Source organism: Perissodus microlepis, chromosome 12 (assembly GCF_051167445.1).
Source record: "Perissodus microlepis isolate ML-2025 ecotype Zambia chromosome 12, ASM5116744v1, whole genome shotgun sequence".
NCBI lineage: Eukaryota > Metazoa > Chordata > Actinopteri > Cichliformes > Cichlidae > Perissodus > Perissodus microlepis.
In genome coordinates this window covers 18,373,413-18,390,639 of record NC_140472.1, presented here as the reverse complement: position 1 = coordinate 18,390,639, position 17,227 = coordinate 18,373,413, and the positions used below count along the sequence as shown (strand labels likewise).

Genomic DNA, 17,227 nt, shown 5'->3' with positions numbered 1-17,227 from the left:
CTGTTACCCCTTAAAAGCGGAAATATTTTAATGTAATTAAAACTTTTTTTTTTTTTTCAAATATGCGAGTAACAATATTAGGGTATAACGGATGGGATGTGACGCGAGCTGAGGGAAACTACTGCGTTTTTATTTATTTATCATTTATTACTGCCGGGACAGTTTTGCACTTTAACATAAAAATGTCACCTGCCCCTTTAAACACAACTCCGGACGGTTGACGTCATTTTAATAACTGCGCAGCAGTGCACCGGAAGGAAGTGGGTGTTAGCTGACTGACGTTAGCAAGCTACAATTACGAAGTTTGCTGTGGGTTCTATGGTAAATATGGTCGTTTTTCTGTTTTTGTTTTTTAATTTAATAGACATGCTGTCGATATAATATAAAGAATGCGATTTTATGGTTCGTGTTGTAGTATATCATGTTTTGGTTGGTTTAAAACAATGTCCATAACTTTATTTAATGCTAACTAGCTCATTAGCCGGGCTGGCTAAAATGAAATTTGTACTCGCTGGATTAAAGGATACGGCCCAGTGTTTCACTGGAAACAACTACGAAAGTCCGTATAAATGTAATGACTTTTTATATTAATGTAGTTAAATGCATATTAGATATATAACAAAAGTGCGTGTTCATAGCTGAGAAATTAAAAGACAATGCATGGGCTTCTGTCAAATGATGTCACACACCCTCATTCCCTTTAAACTACGTAGTAAAAACTGTAGTAATAATTAAAAATCTCAAAAGTAAGCCCCAGAAAATCGCTTTCTAAAAGAAAGTCAGATAATGCTAGCTGGAGCGGTGTTACAAGGCTCAGTTCCCGCAACCACCCTATTGTCTCCAGTCTTGTACGAGGGACAACTAATACATTTTAAGCCTACAGGATCTTTAGTAAGAAGCTGAGATAAATAGTCTCGAACTTCTCCATTTAGTGCTCTGTATGCAACTGAGACTTTTAAAACGAGTGTCGAAGTCAACTGGGTGCCAATGGAGAAACTATAAAAGTGGTAATGTGAGAGTAATGTGAGCTTGCTTACTTGGATGTGTTAAGAGGTCTGGCTGCAGTATCTTCTATTGTTTGGAGGTGTGACAGAGTTGATTTATATAAGATGGTAAGCAGGGCATTACAGTATAGGCATGATGAATCAAATGGATGAAAAATTTTCTCCTGTTTAGCTGTAGAGATGATTTCGAAATGTTACTTTAAATGAAAGAAACAAGACCATAAAATAGATTAGACATGCAAATGAAAGTCCAGAGAATAATCAAATATAACATCTAGCTTATGAACACGGAGCTTACCAGATGAGCAAAAGGAAGTAAGCACTTCACTGATACAGATTTTTGATGTGTTTATGTTTATGCATTTTCCTACATTACTCCCTTAAGAAGGCTACTACTTTTCTCCAGGTTTTGAGAGTTGTTAGCTCTCAGATATCAGAGTGCATTGCCAGAACAATAAATGGGGCACTCTAAATATAATTTTGCTTTTCTTTGTCATCCTGATTCTTAAATCAGAAGCAATCTATAGTTTCATACTGTCAAGACATGTTAGGACAATACTACCATTAAACTGATCTTTCCAATTGTATATGTAGTCTGATATTACTCATTTGTCTTAGCCATTTAAAGGTGCTGTTCGGTGTTACTGTCACCACCTTTAGAAAAAAATAAAGAAACAATGAACATTCAATAATTAAAATGTAACAGTTCATTGTCTAATCCACTGATATCTATGTGTGACGTTGTTGTATTTTGTATTGTTCTAGGAAGAGATGTCAGGAGAGAGCGTGGTGAGCTCGCCAGTGCCGGCAGCTACAACCCGGACTACGTCCTTCAAAAGCTCCAGCCCCAGCTCAAAATATGTGAAGCTGAATGTGGGTGGCGCACTGTACTACACTACAATGCAGACACTAACTAAACAGGACACAATGCTCAAAGCAATGTTCAGTGGGAGAATGGAGGTCCTCACAGATAGTGAAGGTGAGCTGTTAGTAAAACCTTGATCATATGCAGCAATTATTCCATCACTGCAGTTAAACTGTTACTGATGTTTTGGCATTTGATACCCATAGGTTGGATCCTGATTGATCGGTGTGGGAAACATTTTGGAACAATCCTTAACTACCTTAGAGATGGCGCAGTCCCACTCCCAGACAGTCGACGGGAAACCGAGGAGCTCCTCGCTGAGGCCAAGTATTATCTTGTCCAAGGCCTTGCCGATGAATGCACAGCTGCCTTGCAGGTACAATCATTACAAAGTTGCTTACCTTTGGAGTGAATGTTAAGTAACTAAGTTTCAGCAAAGTTATTGATACATTTAAAATTACAAAATTTACATTTTGGAATCTACATTCTCTCTTTGTTAAACATGCTATGTTCCCACCATAATCTTCATTAGCTCCCTTTTCCCATGAATGTTCTGTTGTCTTTTTTTTGCTTTTTAATGCAGTCATAAATGTGACTAGCATTAGTCTGTGTATTTTAAAGAATGAAATTAAGTGTTATAAACAAAAACCCAATTAACCAAACAAAAATTACAAGTCAAAATCTGTTTTCATTTTTATCTGGAAACAGCAGCAGAAATATTTATTAAAATGCTTTTTGACAGCAGCTTTTTTGGTATCTAATAACAGGTGTCCACAGGCATCACTAATGATATTATTAAAGGTGCAGAGGCTCATTTCATAGGATTAGTAACACTTGTGGTTGATTTAAAAATATAGACCTTTTGCAGCAATTAATTTTTTAAAATAATTTATTGGTTATCTTTGGTAACTTTATTAATCAGAATACTTTATTAATCCCCAGAGGAAATTATGTGGTCACAGTGGCTCCAAGACAGTAATAACAGTAACTAATTAAACTGTAATATATAGTATTATTTAATTTAAAGTTATAAAATATAACAAAATAGCTCTAATAAATACACATAGTTCTAATTATAACTATTACAGTATATCACACAAGATTAAAAATTTATAGTTGGCAGTGAGGTTCCCTTCTTATAATATTAAGTGTAATTTTCTCTGTAGAGGATGTTATAATAAGAGTGTGGAACTATTGCAGTTTGTACTGTACTTTTCATGGAGGAATTGTATAGAAAGACTCACAGGCAGGAATGATTTCCTGTTTCATTCAGTGGTGCATTTGGGTAATCTCAGTCTCTCACTGAACGTGCTCCCGTGACTGGCCAGCACGTCATGCAGTGGGTGGGAGGCATTGCCCAGCATTGTCCTTATCTTGAACAACATCTGCCTCTCTGACACCACCTTTAGAGAGTCCAGCTCCACCCGAAAAAAAATACATTTAATAAAAGTTTTCATCCTTTTTTGTTTTTTTGTTTTGTTTCTCTTTTTTTTCCACATGTAAGTCTGTACCAACAGAATGGGATCCTGTGAAATTAACAGTATGCAGCAGTTTTTAGGTGTTTGTGTAATGTTTTCAGTGGAAAAATGTATTTTTTCCAGAACAAGGAAACATATGAACCCCTTTGTAAAGTGCCTCTGATGACGTCATCCAAAGAGGAGCAGAGGCTGATTGCTACCTCAAATAAGGTATGCTATGTCTGTAATATAATGTGCAGCAACTCATTTAGAATCAAGACATTTTTCATTTAGATTTTTCTTTTTTTAAAAGACTAACTTGGTTGTCTTCACAGCCAACAGTCAAACTGCTGTATAACAGAAGCAACAACAAGTATTCATATACCAGGTGAGCCCGATCATGGGGTCAAGTTTGTCTAGATATATAAAAAAAAATAAAAAATCAAGTCGTTACATACACTCAAGTCAGTTATCATAATAAGTGACCTCTCTTTTAACTTTCTTTCCTCCACAGCAATTCTGATGACAACATGCTAAAGAATATTGAGCTTTTTGACAAACTGTCGTTGCGGTTCAATGGGCGAGTGCTCTTCATCAAAGACGTGATTGGGGATGAGATCTGTTGCTGGTCTTTTTATGGGCAGGGGCGTAAAATTGCTGAAGTGTGTTGCACTTCCATTGTTTATGCCACTGAAAAGAAGCAGACAAAGGTAAATATTCTTTGCAGAGTACTTTGCAGTTTCATAAGCATAGAGCTATGTTATTTTGGCTAAATAAATCTCTCTTGAGTAACACTTTACTTTTTTCCTAGGTTGAATTCCCAGAGGCTCGAATCTATGAGGAGACCCTCAACATCCTTTTGTATGAGTCTCATGATGGCAGAGGTCCAGACAATGCTCTGTTAGAGGCCACAGGGGGTCCTGCATGGCGATCTAACCACCTGGATGAGGATGAGGAGCGAGAACGAATTGAGCGCGTCCGTAGGATTCATATCAAACGACCTGATGACCGTACACACCACCACCAGTGATTCTCAACTTGGACCAGTCAACCTGTGATCCCAGACAGTATTTGCACTATGCTTGTGCCTTACAACACCCAGCGCCTCCTTCATTTACTTCCCTCATATTTTACCAGCATTCCCCAGAGGATTATTATGACACGAGTGTCATACAGCGGTGTGTAGTGGTGAAGTGATTGTGTGCAGTCCTCTTCTCCAGTTTCCTCTTTGTCATCTTGTGTTTTGTTTTTTTTGTCTCTTTTTGTTGGTCATGATAACTTGTATCACTGTTTTCTGCTACTGTGTAGAAGCTCATAAACATGGATGCTTGCATTCATCACTGAGTGCAGGAAGAAGGAGGTCCTAATTAAATTACATGCAGAAGACAAGTTATATCATGGAAGCAGCTAGTAATGTAGATAGTTTAGTTTTTCTTTGCCGTGGTCCCAAAAGGTACATTTTAACGTCTCAAGTGGATGAACCGGGTGTTGTACTTAATGAAGTCACACGGTGGCACTGTTTTACTCTTAGACGATATTAACCAAGGCTATAATGTAGCCTGTCTATAATTCCAAAACCTGAATATTTTCTTTATATCATTAGACAATAAAAATTACAGGTGGATGAAGCAATATTCCCTGTAATACTTCTGCCGTATTAAGTTCTAACATTGACGCAGTTCCCTTCACTCCACTAAACAAACCATTATTTTCAGTGGAGGGAACTTGAGCTGTGACCTGAGGTGTTAAATGTACTGGGCTGATTGAATGATGGATGCTGAGGTTGATGTGAATGACTGTAACTAGATATCACTCTAGCAGGAAGGGAACCCTGTCTACAAGCTTATAACAGGGATAGAAATTAGACCTGTCTTTCATCATCGCATTCATCACAGAATGTACCGTTTGCACACTATAGGTTTAAGTTGTTATATGTTTAACAATCACAGTACTTGTAGGTCTGCTGTACAGAAGTAAACATAAATGTATGTTTTATATTTATACACACTTTATCACAAATAAATTTCTACAGACATTCTTTTGTGCTGCTTTTAATTTACAACATCAGTGAACGTACAAATTTATTATACATATGGCTTCATTGTTCAAAATTAGAATTGCATCAGTTTTTGGTACCTTAAGAGTTTTGTCATTTTAAGTGTACTTCAGACACAAACAATTGTGAAATGATAGCATCTTCTTTCTTTTCTTAATAATGAAGTGAAGAAATTTTAATTATGACTAGTGTGAAATTCTGTCCAGCAAACAACCTCAACCAAGATTCCTCAGGTTCATCTCTTTCTGGGCAGATGTGTTTTCTGCAGACATGGTGATCATCTCCTTAGTGGTCTCCTGATGAAATATGCAGAGGCATCTTATGTGTCTCCTCCTCAGCCTCACACGTTACCGTGTCCTTGCCCGAGTGGCAACCTGCAGTAGCAAACAATGATGCTGTGTCAGCATTTGTAACTTCATTGTAGCCCTTAATTGTAGACTTAAAATGGCACGTCTGGTCGTTGAGTTTCCATGTCAAGTTTATGTATAGAGATACAACCGAAAGCAGCAAATACTAACTAAGGTGCTGTATAACTTGTAGGGAACACAAAAGTGGATGAAATAAGAAAAAGGACAGTATAAAACAGCGACAATATAAATGAGTCTAAACCTAAGCTTGATTAAAAGTCATGTTAGGGGATAAACATGGACTAAAATTGGACAATCTAACACTTAAGGCGAGTCTGTTCCAAACCTTAGAAAATACATGGTACAAGCACCTTTTGTAAATATGGATTTAGGAACCATTAAGAGTTTTTTTGACACATGAGCAAACTGATCTGGCTGTGACACAAAAGTGCAGGATTTTGGCAAGCTAGGACTGAGCATTTAAGGATTTTAAAACAAATAATAAACGTTCAAATATAATCTGAAAACAAAAAAAAGGTAGCCAGTCTGCAGAGAAACATGAGATAAAAGAGATAAGGCCCAACTCACCACCATCAGGTGACCATTCTTGGCCTTGTATACCATGGGCTCAGGCCCAGTGCTAAAGTCCACTGCTCCTTCTTTTCCAGCCTGGATTTCAAAGTTGATGCTGTGAATTAATGCAAACACAATGCATACACAAGCAGTTTAGCTCAATGTGCATTTCAAATTAGATCTCTAAATTTTGAAACTCAGGCTCACCTGCCCTGAACCACCTTGATGGCATTTTGTTTGTTAGCAATGACACAGAGTTTGGTCAAAAGCTCAAACAAATGGTCGCACTGTACTACCAGATCCCCCTGAAACAGCCAGACAAGTTGTGTTAGAATCATCCACCTGAAAATCTTTCAAAATTTTCACTACATGCATGTTCCCCCTTCATTTTAGTTACTCTGCATTATCCGCAGAGCAAAAGCCATTCTATGGTTTAACTTGTTCCACCATATCTAATCATGTCATTTAAGCTACAAATAAACTTTATTGGTCTCACCATTAGCAAAAACAAAACAAAAAAAGCCAAGCTTGATCCATACATTTGCATACCTTTTGTTTAGGTTCTTCACGTGTTATGTGGAATACAATGGTGCTGTCAGTCAAGTTACTGACAGAAATCCCTGCAGTGAGTCAAATAATAGAAGCATGTAGCCCCACATTTGAGAATGAAGATATCTGATGGCTAATAAAATATATATTAGCACACTGGTCTGACCTTTGAGAGAGCTGTACAGCACTCTCTGCTTGATCTTGGCTTCCTCTACCACATAGACAGCTGTCTGGGTGAGGATGAGCTGTCGCTGCCTCGGTTTGAAGCCATTCCTGTCATACTTAATTACTGGAACGCAGTACTGCAGAAACACAGCATATATCAGTGCATCTTTGGTGTGAACTGCCAATAGAAGTATACAGACATTTTATTACCTTTATACGCTCGTTGCGAATCATCTGGATGACCCTTGTGTTTATGTCTTCCTCACCTATTAAGTGAGATGTTAAATGACATATGAATGATGGTTCTAAAATGAACAGGCATTGTGTGAGGGTGTCTGATATTTACTGATTCTGGTGTCCGCAAATGGATGGGCAACACTCTGTGGATAACTGTCCTTTTTCCCCTTGAAGATGGAGCTGGTGATCAGCTTCATTTGAAACTGAAGGGGAAAAAAGGGAATGGAAAATTTAACTGTGGTGACTACAAAGAGAACAAGACTGCCCTTTAATGTGGCTTACCTGTGCTTTCTTCTGCGGTGTGATTCCTCGCACATATTTCCGCACCATAAGACGGTAGTGAAGCTTACGCAGCATCTCTGATGTCTAATGAAGAACGAAATCAGTTCTTCACCACAAAGTCAAGATAAAACCTGTATTCAGTCAGTTTTGCATTTAAGTTGATTAGTCGTTATTACTATATATTGCTATGTGGAAATAAAAAAGAGCATACACTCACTGGCCACTTTATTAAGTGCACCTTATACAACTCAATGCATTTAGTCATGCACTGTGTCTGCATGACTAAATGCATTGAAGACTACCTGCTGAAGTTCAAACTGAGCATGACAGTGAGGGAGGAAGATGATTTAAGTGTCTTTCAGTGTAACATGGTGTATGAGCATTTCAGAAACTGATGATCTACTGGGATTTTGTTAATAACCATCCATAGGGTTTACAGAGAATGACCAGAAAAAGAGGAATATCCAGTGGGTGGCAGTTCTCTGGGTGAAAATGTCTCATTGATACTAGAGGTCAGAGGAAAATGACCAGACTGCTTCGAGCGGATAGGAAGGCAACAGTAACCCAAATAACTACTTGTTACAATCAAGATATGCACAACATATCAAATCTTAAAGCAGTTGGGTTAAAGCAGCAGAAGTCCACAGTGGGTGCCACCCAGTCAGCTAAGAACAGAAAGCTGAGGTGGCAGTATTCATCGGTGTTAAACATTAGACAATATAAACTGACAAAAAGCTGCCTGTTCTGATTAACCTAGATTTCTGATGCTACATTCACATAAAGAAATTTGCATAAACAACATGAAAGCATGGATCCATTTTGCCTCGTATCAACAGTTCGGGCTGGTGGTGGCGTCATGGTGTGGGGAACTTTGGGTCCGTCAGACACAGTTAATCATCTTATTGTTGTTGCTGATCATGCCCATCCCTTTATGACCAACATGTACCAATCTCCTGAAAGATCATCTCAGACTGGACCAAAATCTCAGAGAAATTTTTGAATCTGTGCCATGATGAAGGCAGTTTCAAAGGCAACAGGGCAAGCAAGATGTGTCTAATAAAGTGGCCACTGAGTGTATTCTCACATGACATTTTTTGTTATGTAACTCAATGTTTACTTGATTCAAATACAGTGTGAAAAATTAAAAAGGACCACAGTTGTGAATGCATTAGTATTAGAAACAGTTGCTTGATTTTGTTTCTCTGTTTCATTGTTATATGACTTATAGCACCTCTGTGAGCACAGCTGGTGGAGTTAGCCAGGGGGTTTTATCCAAAACGGTCTTTGGCAGGTTGTCTCTAAGTCTGTTCAGGTAATTTTGCCTCACGAAGGCCAGGTACTCTGAATTATCTGTGTTTTTTGCCTGCCCTCTGGTCATGTAGCCTTTGATAAATCTGAAATGTGTGGCAAAGAACAGGATCAGTTCAAATGTAATAGGGACACTGATGGGGGCATTTTTTATTTATGATATTTACGTGTTTTACTTACTTCTTGATGACTTTTACCGCCCAGGCTCTCTTCTCCTTCTCCTTCCTAGCCTGTGTTCCTCTCCAACAAGATTCAATCTTAGTGGCTGAGGAGATTAAAAATAGACATTATCTAATATTTTTTATTGCTAACAAAAAATGTTTCTATCATTCTGGATGTTGTGACATTTACCAGCTTCTTTCTGTTTTCTGTATTCTCCCTTTGCCCTGTAGCCTTTGTATTTTGCCTGGATGCGTGTTGCTGCAAATCCACAGCAAAAAATATAAATCAGCTTGATTGTGAGACGGGATGACTGAAGGTCTAAGGCAGTTGACACTCACCCAGTTCATGTTTGCATTTCTCATAAGCATCCTCTGTGGCGAACAGTGTCCTGGGGTGACGGATGAAAATTTTGGTCCTGCAATAAACAAATCGGCAACTTGTACTTTTGTGATTCCTCGCATAAGCTGGATTTGTTGAGGTAACGAGAAAGACTTCCTCACCGTCCCATTTTGTACTCATCTGGCAGGTAGCCCAGATGTTGAACCAGCACTTCCACTCCATCGGCGGCTACTCCTCTCCAGTGTGGCCAGGTGGCTGGGCACAATGGTTTATATCTGTAAGATGAGCCAAACAAACTGTGCTCGAAAGAAGCCGCCCAGTTCACCTACAGCTTATATTTAAAACCTAAACATAAATTTCCCTGAAATTGAGAAACTCTACGGTCCTTTATACCTCTTCAAAAAAACGTCGTATTTACGTCTGTAAGCAAAACCAGCTCGTCTGACTCTGAGGTGCTCCATCAGACCCAGGTACTTCACCTGATGCCTGATCAGTGCTTCATCAAACTGACCTGTGATGTAACGATAAATACACGATTGATTTGGTCTTATTCAAACATTTCTGTGTCATTAACATCTACCTTTTGTTAGTTAAAGTACCTGACTGCTTGGACTCGTTAGATTTTAGGCAGCGTATGTACCAGGCCTCTTTAGCCACGAGGATCTCTGTCAGCTTCTGCAGACTGCTCTTAAACTGAGTCACCACCTGCAAACACAACACAAGGGTCACAATGTCCTTTCCACCTGACTCCCCTCAGCAGTTAAGTTAGATGTTATGGATGAAGGATGTGGAGGGTCAAACATGGGCGAACGTACTGTTTCTGGTCTTCTCCTGCTGTCTGGATCCATGGATGAGAAGCACTCTTTGACTATGTCATTTTTAGACTGACACATAAGCTTTGAGAAGGTGGAGCGACACACAAGCACACATTAACACACTTTAGGCAGTTACTTTAACCATAATTAATCAAATACTGAGAAAATACCCCCATCTTTTGCTATTTACAGTAAAGTCTAAAACACGTCTTTATCTGACATAATATCAGCTGTAGACTTACATCTTTTATGTTTCTGTATAGTAGGTCGTTGTTTTTGTCCAGGAAACCTAGATTAACATAAAAAAATTTATCAGTGTCTTAGGGATGTCAGTTCAAAGCAAAAAGGTTTAAATGGTTGAGTCACAGGGGATGAGACTGTGGTTTTCTTTACCCACAACACAGTAGGTGACCTCCCCGGCATAATGCAAGAGACGGAAATCTCCCCTCTCCAGAGTCTTACGTGTCATTTTGTCAGCTAGTTTGTGCCTGGAGTCAAAGAGGTGGAGAGAGACAGAGGGATGAAGAGTGAGAGGCTTTATAGTCGAATCGTAATCCTCCGTCTCTATCGGCTCACTGTCGACTCCCTCACAGGCCACCAGTCAACAGAACACCAATGAAAGGAGTCAGATCTTAAAAGCCGAGGAAAGGCTTTGAATTGTACAGTAGATAGACAGTGTATTTAATTACGGTAAATGTTGTTATTTTTGAAGTCACAAATCAACATTATCAAAACAAAAAAAACTTTATTGTGACTTTGGAATAACCAGCAGTCCTGTTTATAGGATGGGATGCATGGGGCTGATTCAGTGCGTAAGACTATTCATTTCTCTTAGAGTCAGTCAGGATCAGAGCAGGAGCAACGCCGACTCTGCATTCACCAACGAGCTGAATCAGTTCTACGCCCGTTTCGAGGTTAGCCAGGCGGCTAATGCTATCTACCGCCTGAATACCGAGGACAGTGACGTCATCAGCGAGAGACCGGTGACCAGCATCGCGGAGCATGACGTCCGAGCGGCATTGAGGAGAGTGAACACAAGGAAAGCGGCGGGGCCAGACGGCATCACCGGCCGTCTGCTGCGCTGCTGTGCTGACCAGCTAGCAGGTGTGTTCACTTACATCTTCAACGAGTCCCTGGCGAAGTCTGTGGTCCCCACATGCTTCAAAAGATCCACCATTATCCCTGTGCCCAAGAACAGCAAACCCTCATCCCTGAACGATTACCGGCCAGTTGCACTGACCTCGGTAGTAATGAAGGTGTTTGAGAGGCTGCTGAAGAACATCATCTCCTCCTCCATCCCAGACACCACAGATCCGCTGCAGTTCGCCTACCGATCCACAGAGGATGCCATCGCCCACGTCCTGCACACCACCCTCAGCCACGTGGACAAGAAACAGGGTAACTATGTGCGAATGCTGTTTGTTGATTACAGTTCAGCGTTTAACACAATAGTGCCCTGCAGACTGTTCACAAAGCTCAGGGATCTGGGACTTAACAGCCGTCTATGTGCATGGGTGTTGGACTTCCTCACTGGCAAAACTCAGGTGGTGAGGGTGGGTAGATGCGTCTCTAACAGCATCACCATCAACACAGGAGCACCTCAGGGATGTGTCCTCTCGCCACTGCTCTACTCCCTCTACACTTCAGACTGTGTGGCCACCCATGGCTCCAACACCATTGTGAAGTTTGCTGACGACACAGTGGTGTTGGGTGCCATCTCCAACAACGATGAGGCGGCCTACATGGATGAAGTGAAGAATCTGGCATCATGGTGCCAGGACAACCACCTCCAGCTGAACGTCGGCAAGACCAAGGAGCTGGTGGTGGACTTCAGAAGGGGTCAGCACAGAGACTACAAGCCCATTATCATCAATGGAGCTCCAGTGGAGAGGGTGCAGTCCTTCAAGTATCTTGGTGTCCACATCTCCTCAGACCTGACATGGGCTGCCCACATTCAGGTCCAGACCAAAAAGGTTAGGCAGCACCTGTATCACCTACGACAACTGAGGAAGTTCAGGGTCTCTCCAAAGATCCTCAGGATTTTCTACACAGGCGCTGTAGAGAGCATCTTCACACAGAACATGACATCGTGGTTTGGGAACAGCTGTGTGAAGGACCAAAAAGCTCTCCAGAGAGTGATCCGTACAGCAGAACGCTGCTGCAGGATTGCTCTCCCCCCGCTTCAGGACACCTACACCAGGAGATGCCGGACTAGAGCAGCGCAGATACTGAAGGACCCGTCCCATCCTGGCAACAAACTGTTCCAACTTCTGCAATCTGGTAGAAGGTTCCGCATCATCCGGGCAAGGACAGAGAGACTCAAGAGGAGCTTCTATCCCCAAGCCATCCGGGCCCTAAACACACACACACCCGCCCTCTCACATCATCTATAATTGACTGAGACAGGACTCTCTTCCAGACACTCTAAACCAAGGCACAATGTACATTCCAAATTCCTTTAATTTTAAATATGTTTATATTGTCTATTCTGTAAAATAGTCAGATGTCTATTCATATTAATGTACAGAATTCACCTGCTTGCTGCTACTACTGCACATTCACCCAATGTATATACTATATATATATATATATATATATATATATATAATGTTCTTCCTCTACCCCCCCCCCCATTTTTGCACATGTCGAGGAGCGTGTCAGGCTACATTTCACTGTGTGTTATACTTGTATAACTATGCATGTGACAAATAAAGAACCTTGAACCTTCAAGATCTCTTGGAGTCAGAGAAATGAGCACTGGTGCTGCATACAGTGTCAATGTCAATTCTATTTATGTAGTACATTTCATGTACTGTGTGTGTGTGTGTGTGTGTGTGTGTATTTTAGGTCATTACTCACGTGACAAAGTGGGGGTGATTCCCCATCTTTTCTTCCAGTCTCTCCAGGAAGGTCAGATCTGTGGCATCTCCTGGCCTTAGACACTCCTCATCCTGCAAAATAATCATTGTGAATAATCTTGAGCAGTATTTTTAAAACAGTTATAAATGGCCATCCCAGTGTGAACATACACACCAGTAATGATATAATTCCTCTGTGTTTTTCCTCGATTAGATCACAGATGATCTTATTGTTGAAGAACTGAACTGGCTCCCACTGGTGGAAAAAGAGATGAGAAATACACAGTTATAAACACGTGAAAAAAAGCAGCCGCTTATATGTTTTCTGCACGTCCGTATGTTTGCTTGTTTGTTTGCTGGGGAGAGGGGGGTTTACCTCAATGCCCTCTGCTTCATATTCTTCCTGCTCCGATTTTAGTGTCAGCTCAATGAAAAGCTGCTGCAGCTTCTCGTTGCAATAGTTTATACAGAACTGCTCAAAACTGAGGGAAAGGATCAAGAAAGAGTTGAAAGGTAAGTTTGAAGGTTTCATGAAGATTATAAGGTAAATAAAACAGCTATCAGTTTGCGAAAGCAGCTGAAATTAAAAAGAAAAAAAACACAGAAAGATTACACCTACCTGTTTACGTAGAAAACCTCAAATCCATATATGTCCAAAAGCCCTATAACAGTCTTTCGTGAAGGGTCCTAGTGAAAGAGAAAAAACGTATAAAAACACATCCTGGCAGGTGAGATTTGTCACTTGAAACACATCCTTATAGTCACTTTGTTCTCCATTGACTCGTTGATCCTGTTGACCAGCCAGGTGAAGGTCTGCCCATAGATAGCTTTGGCTAAGGCATCTCTGGCATAGATGGCGTGATCAGTTGTGAAAGGGCTGAGGACCTTTTAGAGTAACAAAGTATCATACCTGAGTTTATGGTTTAAGCAGAAACACAAGTCTGTTATTGTTAAAACTAAAGAATGTTTTAGCAAATGTGAACCTGATCTTTTTTGGCTTCAATCTTCCTGAATGTTAGGCCCTCTTGAAGTCTGTGTGCATCCACTCCTAGCAGCTGTGAAGAAAACTAAACATTAAAAAGCTTATTGATATGCTTAATGAATAGCTAAAGAATTAATATTTTCTACTTTCTTACATTTGAGACCCAGTGCAGCTCTGTGTTGTTGTTCAGGAGGGCATGACCTTTACTATCAGAGTCAAACCGCACATTCCCCAGGTGGAGAACGCTTGCAATGACCTCAAACAAGTGCTGCACAAAATTATAATTTATAAGCAAGACTGACTGATGTGAATGAAGCCATCTGCAACAGCATCCAACTCACATTGGTGGCAGTTTCATCAAAGCTGATGATTTGAAGTGCGTTTTTTACTGTTTTCCAGTCGTTTTTGTCATTAATGGAGGGCACAATGGGACACTGCCCCTGTCAGAAACAATGAACATAGAAAAAAACACTGTTTCTGAAAGTGTTCTACTTTCTCATCAGATTCTATGTTAACAACAAAGCCCACTGACTTATGCGTACCTGTGTTAGATAGTTATAATGCTGGCAACCTCTCTCCAAGCCCAGCTGACGCAGCAAGTCGTCTGATCCTCCCTCTACCAGCTGATAAAAGATGTGAAAGTTTCTCTCCCCGTGATTCTGATGCACAACCCTTGATTTCTCCAGCAGGTAGTTCAGGATATGGCCTCCAACAGCATCCCCCTATGGGCATCATGATCCTAAAGACAGCAGCTCTACAACTTGCAGAAAAAACACAGCCTATGGTCCAGTGGCCAGATTGAAAACTGGTTAGGATAAAGAATCTCCTTCTGTTTCAGTAAAGTTGACTTTTGTTAAGCGGTCGTCATTTTTTTACATAAATTAAATAAATCTGGAACCAACTTGATGTTTTTCAGGCTTCATGTAATGTTGTTTGTACTCATGCTACAACTTTTTTTGTCTTGTATAGCAAAAATAATCACACCACAACCAACTACACTCAAGGCACCAAACAACAGTAAGCTAAGTTTTTTTTTCCTATTCTGTGAATCCAGCATCTGATCCTTACCTGGCTGTCAAACTGGATGTCCATATATTTCCCAAATCGGCTTGAGTTGTCATTTTTTAGTGTTTTGGCATTTCCAAAAGCCTGTGGGGGGGAAAAAAGTCAAATCATTCACAGTAATTGATGATCTGTCCCTCTTCACTGTATGTCAATGCACTTCTACAGCATGTAGTAACCATCAAACCTCCAGGACGGGGTTGGACATGAGCATTTTGTCTCTGACTGTGTTTAGCAGAGTGGTGCTTGGACAGCTGACGGCATAATACTGCAAAATCTTCTTGGAGGCCTCTGTTTTTCCTGCTCCGCTCTCACCAGAGATGAGGATGAAGTGATTGTTGAACTCTGTCAGCATGGTGTGGTACGCATTATCCGCCAAGGCATAACTGTTGGGTTGCAGAGCAGTTACAGTATTTCAGTAGTAAACTTTGAACTGCACTCAGACTTATTTCAGTTGAAAGAACACAGGAGTGGGCTCATTTCCTTATGGGTGCTTTCAGCAGGATAACACACCATGTCACAAAGTTCAAATCATCTCACGCTGATTTATTAAACACTGCAATAAATGACCTCCACAGTCACCAGGTCTCAATCCCATACAGCACATTTAAGATGTGGTGGAACATGAGTTTCACATCATGGACGTGCTGCCGACAATTTTGCAGGAACTGAGTGATGCTGTTGATTTTATTTTGAATATGCAAATATAACTAGAATAACAAGAGAAAAGAAAAATTAAAAACAAGTTTTCGTGATTATCTCCATGTCTACACAATGTTTATGCTGGAAAAGGAGTAGGATGAAGTTTAGACTTACTGGTGTAAACAGTTGCACCAAAAAAAGCAGGCGTGTGTATGCAAACTCACATGTGGGGCGGCAGCTCAAAAAAGTTGACACCCATGTAGATATCCATCTGCTTCTTATTGTAGATGTCCAGCTCTTTATATGGATTGACAGAGACTAACAACGTTCCAATGTAAGTCTAAAAGAATGGGTTAAAAATCATCACATTTTTTGCAAAAAAAATGCCAAGTGTGAACGTAAGGTTTAAATTGTACTCACATAGATGAGATCCTTGCTGAAGCGTTTCTTGAGGTTGCTCAGAAAAGCAGCTTCCGTGGTTTCATCCAGCAGTACAAAATCCTGGATTCCCACACGGTCCCTGGCAGTCAGGGCACCCTCCATGTCTAGCTGACCCTGTGCAACAAGTTGTAGCAACAACATAGCAGCTGAATGCACTAAGAAAAGTGACATTTCTAGTGTTTACTTCCAAAAATGTATATGTCTAAAACACATTTGCAACACAGCTGCATATTCTGTGCTTCACAGGGACGGTTTTACTTTATTTATTATTTTTCCCCATATTAATGAGATGAGCAAAGTTTAGACATTATATCAGAATTTTCAGTCATGTGTTTTGACAACTGCAGCTGGATGTTTGAATGTTTGGATTAATGGCTCCAAGCGGGAGGACAACACAAAAAAAGTGCCATAAAAAGAACAAACATGGTGTCCTTTAGTTCTATTGAAGCAAGAGGTCCAGAGGTCCTGTGTGTCTTTGAAGCTAAGGTCTGTGATTGTGCAGATGAACAGACAGAAGATAATGATCGCTACACGGTGCACAGGGACCTTGGCTGGCAGCCCATGGTTCACTTGAGCTGACGCACCAACCAAACACAACACACTGTGCAAATGGACTTGGGGAGCCCGAAACAGCGGCACATTTAAGAAGCGTAGTGGGAAAAAAATTCCACCAATCTGTTTTGCATTCGCAGCACCAACACTCGGACCAAAGGTTTTCACAGCTTTTGTTGGTTTTGTGTTTTTTTTTCTCTGTCTCTCTCTCTCCTTTGGAAGCAGAAGTCCTTTGATTCTCAGCTCTCTCTGTAAAACATTAAAAAAGATAATCCATTGGATCTAATTGACACAAAGTCCTCCTTCTCTTCCCCACCAACCCACTCTCCTCCCCTGCCTCTATCCTCCGCCTATGGCCCTCGTTTCTTCTGAGAAAGGCCAAGTGTTTTTGTCCTGTAAATACCACGGAGCAGAGACAAAAAAGACGTCTTTAAAATGCAGTCTACAATCCATTACACATATTCCCCCTGCATAACCATTCAGTAATTATTCATTAGAAAACATTTAACGTCACAGTGAATTTCACACTAG

General features: G+C 40.6%; 2 protein-coding genes across 2 annotated transcripts; one reads left to right on the top strand and one right to left on the bottom strand.

Moving 5' to 3' along the window:
- Positions 1-213: 213 nt before the first annotated feature.
- On the top strand, positions 214-5,364 carry kctd10 (potassium channel tetramerization domain containing 10). The gene is made up of 7 exons (XM_084946262.1): positions 214-321; positions 1,770-1,983; positions 2,076-2,245; positions 3,471-3,557; positions 3,662-3,714; positions 3,841-4,036; positions 4,138-5,364. Exons 1-7 carry the CDS (start codon positions 319-321, stop codon positions 4,354-4,356), a joined length of 942 nt encoding a protein of 313 aa, XP_084802388.1. The 5' UTR covers positions 214-318; the 3' UTR covers positions 4,357-5,364.
- Positions 5,362-16,955, bottom strand: myo1ha (myosin IHa). Its single transcript, XM_084946261.1, has 31 exons — positions 16,124-16,955; positions 15,928-16,043; positions 15,249-15,447; positions 15,068-15,148; positions 14,542-14,721; positions 14,341-14,439; positions 14,154-14,267; positions 14,001-14,072; positions 13,783-13,902; positions 13,637-13,704; positions 13,394-13,499; positions 13,193-13,273; positions 13,019-13,110; positions 10,553-10,647; positions 10,402-10,448; positions 10,160-10,240; positions 9,944-10,049; positions 9,738-9,855; positions 9,506-9,619; positions 9,344-9,420; positions 9,195-9,263; positions 9,024-9,108; positions 8,767-8,929; positions 7,536-7,619; positions 7,363-7,456; positions 7,227-7,282; positions 7,018-7,153; positions 6,852-6,922; positions 6,510-6,607; positions 6,318-6,417; positions 5,362-5,756 (listed from the first exon to the last, which is right to left on the bottom strand). The coding sequence occupies exons 1-31, from the start codon at positions 16,313-16,315 to the stop codon at positions 5,730-5,732; spliced, it is 3,141 nt and encodes a 1,046-aa protein (XP_084802387.1). The 5' UTR covers positions 16,316-16,955; the 3' UTR covers positions 5,362-5,729.
- Positions 16,956-17,227: the final 272 nt, after the last annotated feature.

Coding starts and splice junctions, on each gene's coding strand:
- kctd10 (XM_084946262.1), top strand. Junction 1,984..2,075: donor GGTCCTCACAGATAGTGAAG/GTGAGCTGTTAG, acceptor TGATACCCATAG/GTTGGATCCTGATTGATCGG. Junction 4,037..4,137: donor CTGAAAAGAAGCAGACAAAG/GTAAATATTCTT, acceptor CTTTTTTCCTAG/GTTGAATTCCCAGAGGCTCG.
- myo1ha (XM_084946261.1), bottom strand. CDS start 16,315: ATGTCACTTTTCTTAGTGCATTCAGCTGCTATGTTGTTGCTACAACTT. Junction 14,722..15,067: donor ACATCCAGTTTGACAGCCAG/GTAAGGATCAGA, acceptor TGATGCCCATAG/GGGGATGCTGTTGGAGGCCA. Junction 14,268..14,340: donor TTGATGAAACTGCCACCAAT/GTGAGTTGGATG, acceptor AATTTTGTGCAG/CACTTGTTTGAGGTCATTGC.